Here is a 10000-nt window from a genome sequence, read left to right on the forward strand (position 1 = left end):
GTAGGGAAAAAGAGCTCTGTTAATATAATACCACTCCAGAAAGCTGATGATAAAAGAAATAAATCAGTGCTGTAATGAGAGCCCTGCCCATTCCAAACCCCATTTTTATCACCACGTCTCCTGTAGTTAATCTGTAATTTCATGCATATTCCTTATGTAAACACACTCAGAGTCCTTCTGCCTTCAACGCCAGCACCTATTCACCACGTTTCTCCTATTTCCCATATATACATTTCTCCTATTTCCCATGTAAATCTTTACATGGTACTTCAGACCTATAGGCCATAAGATGCAGGTTCCTTTTATGAGTGAGGTGAAATACAAAGATAGCGTGTGGCCCCGTGAAAACTCCCTCACCTTTATTATCTCTGCATGTAAACACACCAGTTTGCAAGAAAACAGGTTTTCTAACCCTCTTTGCAACCACACGTTGCAGTCTCCTACGCACCTTGTTACAGCAAATACTGAGAGGATGGAATGTCAAAACAGCGCCGGAGGTCAACGATTACGGCGGGTGTAATGCTGAGACAAGAAGAGGAATTCGGGCATGGACAGACACATGTTGCTCAGGGCAAGTGGCAATGAGGGAACGTGGTTGAAGAACGGCCAAAAGGCTGCGGTGATATTAACAGAAATCAAACTTTGTTTGTTTTTTTACAGGGAGTGAATGTTTAACAACAGATACAGTGTTGTTTTCTACCAGCTTTTCCCTTCCTTCGCCCAGGAACCAGTTGGCTGCAGCACCAGCCCCATGCCAACCAGTGTGACTCAGGTGCATAAATACATCTGCAAATCTAAACCTGGACAACAAAAAGGGAAAGATGATTCCTGGGAAGACGGAGACCCAGTGTCAGACCATTCTACCCAAATCCCCACGCTTAACCCAGAGCGCTGCTTCCTCCAGGTGCGTCAAATACAAGTAACTCACCTCTGTCTAGGAGAGAAATGCCATTGGCAGCGGGTTTGGAGCACATGGGGAAAACATTGACAACTAGGGACTCGGTTCAAACGTGTACCTGCATGATTTAAAAGCCTTCCTCTGCCTCCTCCATGCTTCCAGAAACACACCCATGCCAGGGAGGATGGACCACTGTTAACACAACAGAAGTACCCACACCCCACCAAAACGAGGTCTGTGGCGGGGGATAAGACACCTTCCTCATCTAAAAATGCATAAGAAAGTTTGAGCATAGATGTGTAGAGGCTGACGAATTTAAACGCAGCGTTTCTTCTTCGAATCTAACACCATAAATGGTAGGGAATAAATCACATTAAACTGGGTTGTGCATTATTGCTGATTAAAAACACTTACTGACCTTATTACTCACGGTAGACCAGTTTTCATAGCAGATAAATTTTATCTAATGACATTTAGCCCGCAAAGCTCTCTAAATCCACCATCTTCCATCAACTTTATTTAGAAGTGGATGTGAACTTACAGGATTGCTCCTCATCGCTCCTCCCACTGCTCTCGCCGCTCTGCCGTTGCCGGCAAGGTCCGCTAATTGCTTGTAGGAAACGGCCTCTCCAAACTTCACGTCTCTCAACAGGGTCCACAACACTTGGCTGGTGAACGAATCTGCAAGGAAGAGGAAGCGGTTCGTATGCCTGGCTCATAAAACACCACGAGGAGGTACTCAAAAACACCCAACGCGAAGCGGAGTCTCAACAGCAGCTTCCAAATTTAAATGTAAACAGCCCCGATGCACTGTTACGGTATCTGGTTATGGTATCCTCTGTTACTACATTTAAATACACGATTATTAGAAAGAGCACTTCGAGTAACCGATCACTATAAAAAAGGATTTAAGGCTTTGATTTTCCTATATTTTTAATTTGCTTCAAGTACCATTATCCTGTTAACTCATACAATGTGGTTTTCCCATTAAATTGGCAGAGTGTAAATTAGCATAGAGTCAAATTAAAAAGGGAAGAAATAACCGGCTCTACCTATTTCACAGCGCCCTCGCATCTCCAGCTAATTTCCAACTTCAGCTGGGACACGCGGCAGAAGAAGCCCTAGAGCCAGCGGACTCGGTATTATCCTGGCTGAGTGCATTTTATAGTCGAGACCCCCGAGCTACTGCTCGGCGCCGCAGACATTACCAAACGTAAGGACTAGTGGTGACCTTGAACGTACGGCACATCCTTAATGACACAGGGCTCGGGAAAGAAAAATAATGTATCTTCCATTATTTTAATTTTAATTCACCAGCAAATTGCTTCTAAGTGTTGCAATTGCTGAAATAACGAATAAGCAGATGCATTAGTACCAGTTTTCTGCTGCGTCTCAGGGTTTTACCTTCCCAAGCCAGGACTGTTTTACAAAAGGAAAACTGAGAGTGTGGTTTGGGTTTTAGTTGGGTTGGACACCTATTGCAGTGGTAAAAGCTTTGAAGATCCAACTATATAATAACTTCTAGAATAACTTACTGAGAGGAAAGAGCTGGCGAATGAAAAAAAAAAAGAAAAAGAGCTGCCAGCTTTACCCTCCTGCTTTGGCCCAGAAACAAACTGATTAAAACCAGTTTCTTTCTTTAGTTGTCAAAAAGGACATTGATTCCGTTACCCAGGAACAGAGCGGAATGTGATTGTGTTCTTAAAGGAAACCCGTACACCATTATGTGTGTGTTAAATAATAAAAATCACTTCTTAACTGAAGGGAATGATAATCACTTCATTGAAAAAATCTGTTTAGTCTTTATTATAACATTAAGCAAATTAAACATCAGCATAATCCAGGTGATACGAGAAAAGGGTCATCAAAGAAATTAACTTTGTTGTTCATTAATTTACATGGATTAGCAGAGGGCAAAGCGATAGCAAATCTGCTCTAGTTTTTTATGATATAATTTCAAACTGTACACCATTTGTGGCAGTAGGGTGACTTTGGGGTTAATCAGACTGATTTGTCCTTTTAATTGCTTTCTATTCAAAGAAAATTCATTAGATAATGTTCTCTTCAAAATTCATGAATCAATTTAACTGAAGAAACCACATTAACAGCTCGGGGTTCATTAGCACGAGCAGTTGCGTTAGTGGCTGACTGCTAGGAGGGGTTCCTCAGGCAAACACACTTTGTTTACTGTCATTCCTTCAGAAAGGTTTGTTTCAAATCAAATTGGTACTATTATTTTTAACCTCCTTCTTAAGATCAGCGCCAGCCTTGCCTGCTCAGGGGTCTCGGGGCATTATTGCCTGATGTCATCTTTTAAATCAACGAAACGCAGCAACTGCACGTCGCCGGGGCCCGAGTCCAAAAAAATCCCTTCATTTTTGCCCTCATTTTTGGCAGGCTGAGACGTGACGGACCCATAACTTTCTGAAGCCTGTGAGGACAAGGGGAGCAGCGGGTGCAGCCTGTGCTGGAGCACCCAGCTGAGGCGGGAGGATGGGGCGGCTCCACAGCAGCACTGTGCCAAGTGATGCCCAAGTTATCGAGCATCTTTTAAGGCACTAAAAGAGGGACAGAGATTATCCTCTCCTGACAAGCAGGGACAGGCATTATCCTCTCTCCGGGGCCACGGCACATTTTTCATGGGAGAACATACACTGTCTCTGCACCCACATAAACCACTCGCACTTATAGTTCAGAAGAATGAAATATTCAGCCATCGCGCACATCATTTTATAAATGTATCTGAAAACTCAATTTCATCCTGTAGGGAGCAAATGCATTAATTAGTTTAAGCAGCTCGAAGAGACAGTGCCAACTACTGTTATTAAACTGTCGGCAAGCGCGAGTCCCTGTAAGCACAACCTACCCGAATCAGATGGCTGAACTTCCACCAATTTCCAACTCGTGCCAACTTTCTATGCTGTTAAGTATCATCATAAAGTGCTGTAAAATATGCACATAAAAATTAACACGCATGCACACACCAATTCTCTCGTTCCATGACAATACTTCATCCCTCCACGAGCTAAGGATGCCCATGTCATCCCGGAGTGGTGGATGCCAGCAGAACAACGGCTGAGCTCAACCACATTGCGAGAATGGGAATATTGGAGGTTTTCTCCATCCTCTACACCCACCTACATCATCCGCTGTATGCACTCCCTCCAGGTGAGCAGCCAAGGAACACAGATTACGGCCAACACAGAGCAACCAGTGTCGCTAGATGCTGCTTCTTATTTCAGAGACCAGTAACTTTTTAGTTTTTACATCCAAATGCCACCTCACCGATTTCCATTGGGAGCTGGAGCTGCACTGGGAAGGTGGGGGTGAAGGTGCACTGAAGGATGGGAAGGGAGAGACCTGCGACCAACTTCGGTTTCCAAGTCTCCACAGCCCTGAGGACCCGTTCTCACCTCCAGCTGCTCTGTCCACGGGACCCCAAAGGTAGATGGGAGGGTTTCACAGATTCACAGACTGGTTTGGGTGGGAAGGGACCTTTCCAGCTCAACCAGTCCAACCTCCTGCAGTGAGCAGGGGCATCTGCAACCAGAGCAGGTTGCTCAGAGCCCCAAGGGCCAGCCTGACTGTAATGGTTCCAGGGATGGGGCTTCTCCCACCTCTCTGCACAACCTGGGCCAGTGCCTGGCCACCCTCAGCATCATTCTTCTTCCTCTCTAGTTTGAATCTCCCTCTTTCAGTTTAAACCCATCATCCCTTGTCCTGTTGCAATCTTTTTAGATTGTCCCCATCTTTCTTACAGCCCCCTTTAAGCACTGAAAGACCATATTAAGGTCTCCCCGGAGCCTTCTCTTTTCCAGGCTGAACAAACCCTATTCAATGCCTGGTGATGGGTGAACAACTTAGATGTTTTCCTCCTCTGGACATCACCGTTGTGTTACTCGCTGGTCCAAAACCTCCTAATTGCGCGTTACCACCAGACCTGCCAATTACAGTGAACTGGCAAAGCAATGCACCACCATGCCAAGAGCAGATGTGCCAGGACTGACCTGAAATTAATATTTACAGACAAGCTCCTAAAAAGAGGGACTTACTCTGGACCTGCTGTTAATGTCTAAATGCTTCAGAGGTCACTTGCGACAGCCACGAGACTTCAATTCTCCAGAGAAACACGGTCCATCCGCAGGAAAAACAGGGTGAAAATCAAGTTTAACACCAGCCATATCATAACTTCTATCAGCGTAACCGAAGGTCGCAATTGTACAACGTGAAGCCACCATCTAACTACGCACTGCCAGAGCTTGTACGGTGTCAGGAAGGGGCTCAGCCCCCGGGGCGGGCAGGATGGATGCCAGGCACCAGCGTCAGTCCCTTCCTGCCCTGCTCTGCACCTCTGTGGGACACGAGAGGCTCAGGAGATACACGGGCTGTTTTTACACCCCCGTTAACCCCTTCCATTAAGAGGGATTACAGACAGACCGCTTTCTCCCTTGTCCTCAATGCTGATTGCTGGGAATAGCAGGTGTTCGGTTTGTTGTGGGATTTTTTTGTTTTTCTGTTTGTTTGGTTTTTTTTTTTTGTCCTGCTCCCCAAGGGTTTTTGCAAATGCAAAAAACTAGTTATAAATCCTCGCCCCTTCTCGCCAGCTTTCGCAGCCTGAGGTACTACACAGACAACTTTTTTGTTTGTGTTTACGCTTACCGCTTTTCACTGTTATTACTGTTGATAAAAAAAATATTCAAGGAAATTGGTAGAATAAATAATACTCCTGTTTGTCTACAAAACAGCAGTTCCCACAGCGTGAGCTTCCACCTAACCCAGAAAACGCAGTTTGGCTCTTGGACCTTGGAAGAACAGATCCATATTCAAACGGAAGAACTTTTCCTGACAACAGGCAACAGTGCAAACAGCTGATGCAAGCAGGAGCACTGATTTTCAGCAGTTTGGAGCCTCCTTCACTGTTAAGGAGTTCAACATGTCACCTGAACAGCAACCCGAATACTACAGTCACTGCCACCCTGCCTGAGACCGAACGAGCAAGGGGTGTGTGAACGAGAGAAATGCTTGTCTGGTGTCTTCACTGTTTAACTTTCTTTTGCTCTTATTAGGCAGATTGAGAAATGCTTTTCATCCCTTTGTCAGTGGCTGGAAGTCCCTGACCATTGGTATTCTGCGGTAAAACTCACGAGTATTAGTTGTTATTTTAAGTTAAATTTTATGATTGCCTGAAGAGCCGAACCAGACCACAGCCCTTGGCCATTCTGAATGATCGAGCTTTATGAAGATATGAAAATAATCTAATTATTTTAGAATATGACTGACTTTATGTAATCCATCATCGCCTTAAAGGAAAAAAATGTATTTATAAAAATAAAAGCAGCCAAAGTTCCAAGAAAAACATATTCCATTTTAATAGATAATAATACCAGAGGAATGAGATAAGCATTTACCCCAAATCCACCCCTGTGTAGTCCAAGACCCCTCTGCAGCTATTCCTCCTCCTAACACTCAATGTCTGAAGTCGTACCAGTCGTTAATGCTATATGGGCTCAAAAAAAGAGGTCAGACTTTGATTTTACCTCTGCACTCCAGCCTAACTCCACTGACACTGCTATTTCCCGCTCTGTCTTTGCCAGCCTTTACTCCAGCTTAGGTCTCTTCTGACCCCTCTAAGCGTCTCTAAGTGCCCTGCCACATTGATCCTGTCCCACCAGCACTCTACAGTCACATCATTCAGAAGACTCACGTGATAGGTGCCCACGCACTGTCCTATTTATTTTTTATATTTATTATTAATTGCATTTAATCAGCTAAATTGAAATGCTTGAAACCCATCGCCTTTGTATCATCTGGAACCGAAGAGCTGGACCTCTCTGTTGATCCCCCACCATGAAAGAGGTGGGTGTTCAGTGCCACTCTCTGCAGGGCAGAACCACTGAACTGACTTGGACACCTTGACTACAACCATATCCCACTTCTTTATGTTTTCATAGGAAAAACTTCATCACTTTGAGGGTGGCAGAGCCCTGGCCCAGGCTATCAAGAGAGACTGCGGAGTCCCCTTCTCCGGAGAGATTCCAACCCCGCCTGGACGCCATCCTGGGCACCCTGCTCTGGTGACCCTGCTCTAGGAGCGGGTTGGACTGGATGATCCCCAGAGGCCCCTTCCAACACCATCAGTCTGTGATCCCGTGAATCTTACCGTGTACTACGGATTGTAACAATGATGTTGTTTCTAGTGCATATTGCAGTGGCATAACTAAAGGCATTGAAAATGTTGCATTTTTCCCCAGTAGACAGAGCGTTCTACAGCTGTTCTTCATTTCTCTGTAGATAAATTAAGGTCAGCTGCGGTGCACTGTGACTGCAGAGACAGCAACCATTTGAGTGGACATCATTAAGCATTCCAAAACCCCAAACCCCCAAACCAACCCGGCATGTGGCACTGACAGGAGGTGACATGAACTGTCCCGTCCAGCAGAGCATCTCTGGTGAATGGGAGTCCTCGGAGCAGAGCCTGCAGTGCCCGGTTCTGCCCTGGCACAAACCCTGCACCATCTCTTCTACTGATTTCTGGTAACGTGGTGAGCTGTTATCTCGTGTGGTCACGATGTTCCCCTTCCCACGGAACTGGGCTGGAAGAGTGCTTTTATACCCCCCAATGTACTGCCTGTTCACGCACGTGTTTGCAATATGTAATATAATAAGATAGAAACACAACTATAATTTATAAACTATACATCGCTACCGCTGAGGTGAAAAATGCACCAATATGCTTTCTCCTCATACGTGTAACATTCACGTTGGCTCACGCTAAGCGGCTGAGCTATGTAAAACCCAATTAATGAGAGCTGTTTGTGATCTGTAGTTTAACACAGTTTTAACTGCCATTCCCTTCAGACTGCTGAAGGGGTTGTGGGGCCAAATTCTATCCTTAGAAGCAAGTAACTCTCCCCGGACCTCATCCAGCAGTATTTCTGCAGGTTAACCCCCCCGGAAGTCAGTGCGTGTTTTACTCGAGCGGTAACTGATATTCTGACCCATTTTTATTTTTTGTGCAGTAGCCTCAATACGAGTTTGTGACGCACTTGCAAGCGCAGGGTATAATTTTAGAGCTGATGGAAACAAGGAGTTTGATGCTCAGCACCTTTCCATGCTCTGGTCGGGGCACGTTGCAAACCTCCCCAGGTTCCCGCTCTCCAATCCAAACCCCAGCAAGGTTCTGTGCAAACTAACGACTCCTTAAGCATTAGTGACCTCATCTCAGCTAAACGTTCCCACCAGACACTGAATGCCACGACATTCCTGAACAGGCAGGGGCTGAGGCTGGGAGTCTGTGGACCGGTAAGATAGAGGAAATGGCAAAGCACTTGACAACTGCCTCTTGGGCTCCGGCACAGACCATGTCATTGCGCAGCATCCCCTGATTTGTGCGGCTGCTTGCAGCAGCAGTGCAGTTAAATGGAGAAGCCACCTGATTATCCTCTGAGCTGTAGGTAATGCACCAAGCTGCAGTTGCTATAGGAGAGGAGAACGAATGCTGGGGATGAAGAGATGGAGAAAATAGCAGCCTCTTTGCAGCCAACAAAACGGGGTGGGCAAGTCTTACATTACAGAGAGGATGGAGGTAAGCAGGAAAACGATTTCTTTTTCTCTGACACCAGTTCTATGCTGATTCCTGAGAACCCACCCCATTTTCCTGCACTAAGATTCCCCTACCCCACCTGTACACAGAGACCTGGGAAGTCTCCTCCTCCTCCTCCTCCCCAGCATTACCTCCTTGCATTTCCTTTTTTCCTGCCACTACCCCAACTGCAGTTGGCCCAACGATGCTAAATCTGTCTATAAACAGAAGAGTCTGTATTTAACTCCTGTTACCGACTCATAACCATCTGTGGGAGGGGCAGCAGAGGGAAGGGCACGGCCCACCCCTCTCCTGCTCTCTCTGCATGTCTCAGCCTCTTCTAAGTCCCTGTGGGCAGAAAATCCCTGAGTTCCCTCTTGAACTTCACCGTCCTGTTTTGATCACCCAAACTGTGTCACTGTGAATTACTGAACTAGGAAGTTCAGAGGAACAACCCCCCTCACCGTACGTGTAAATGGTGCACGGCCTCTCGATGGCAGCAGCTTGGTGTGCTAGGGCCCCACCAAAATTAAACACAGAAACCTGCCTCTGATGGGAAACCAACCAACCAAGGGCAATGCCAGATGAAAAAGACAGCAAGAATGCTTCATAAATAGTTTCTCCAAGAGGTTTTCACCATCCAAACCATTCTGGCACAGCAGGTAAAGCCACCTCACACCACTGCTTTCTCCATCCACATACTTCCCGCACCAGAGCCGCCTGCGACCCAACACCTCCAAAATTTTAATGAGCACAAATATTCCAGGCAACATCCAAGCTACAAAACAGCCTCCAGCTTCTGTTTTCCACGCTGTGGCCACTGAGCAGATTCAAGTAAACGGGTACCGTGAAGAGTTAAGGCCATATCCGCTCATTTAAGGCATCCAGAGAGCCCGGTGAAGCTCAGCATTGCTTCACTCTCATGAATATAAATGCTCTGACAATCTCGGCCTCGTTCTCGGTGCACGGGAACACAATCTCACACCTCCTCTTGCCGGGACGTATTGCAGGATGACCCTCCAGAAATGAGCACGCTGGCTGGCGGAGGTGTGGGTGAGCGATGGGCTCTCCCAGGCAAGGCTCGGCGAGGCAGAGCGGGGCAGAAAATCCACCCCAGAAGCAACGTTTACAGCTCACATTTTGCTCGAGTCAATTATTTTGACCAACTTCTGCTTAAATAAGTGTTATTCTGCTTCTACCACAGTAACTGAAGGAGTCTTTTCCCACAGTTCATAATTGACTGGAGAACTGTTTAACACCTGAGAAAGAGACTGAAGTTTTTTATAACTCACTGTAATGAAACTGATTTCAATAGATGAGCAACGACCGCTTTGTCTGACACTCCCTTCCCACTACATTTTCAGCTGTAGCAAATAGAAAAAAAAAAAAAAAGGGGATTTTCTGCTTTGTAAATGTCTCTCCCGCTTCTGCGAAATACTCCAAACTTTAATAGACATGTGATAATAATATTCCTACTCAACAGGAAGGATTGAACAAACTTGTTTCACACATTTCCCAGC

The 10000-nt window shown here is 46.0% G+C and overlaps 1 protein-coding gene across 1 annotated transcript in view; it reads right to left on the minus strand.

The window, feature by feature from the left end:
- Window positions 1-10000, minus strand: part of MGMT (O-6-methylguanine-DNA methyltransferase) — a 35163-nt gene that overhangs the window by 5342 nt on the left and 19821 nt on the right. The window contains exon 4 of the mRNA XM_010139639.1: window positions 1440-1579. Coding sequence (XP_010137941.1) covers window positions 1440-1579 — 140 coding nt within the window. The remainder of the gene's footprint in view (window positions 1-1439; window positions 1580-10000) is intronic.

The sequence above is a fragment of the Buceros rhinoceros genome, unplaced genomic scaffold (assembly GCF_000710305.1).
Source record: "Buceros rhinoceros silvestris isolate BGI_N320 unplaced genomic scaffold, ASM71030v1 scaffold4047, whole genome shotgun sequence".
In the NCBI taxonomy this organism is placed as follows: domain Eukaryota; kingdom Metazoa; phylum Chordata; class Aves; order Bucerotiformes; family Bucerotidae; genus Buceros; species Buceros rhinoceros.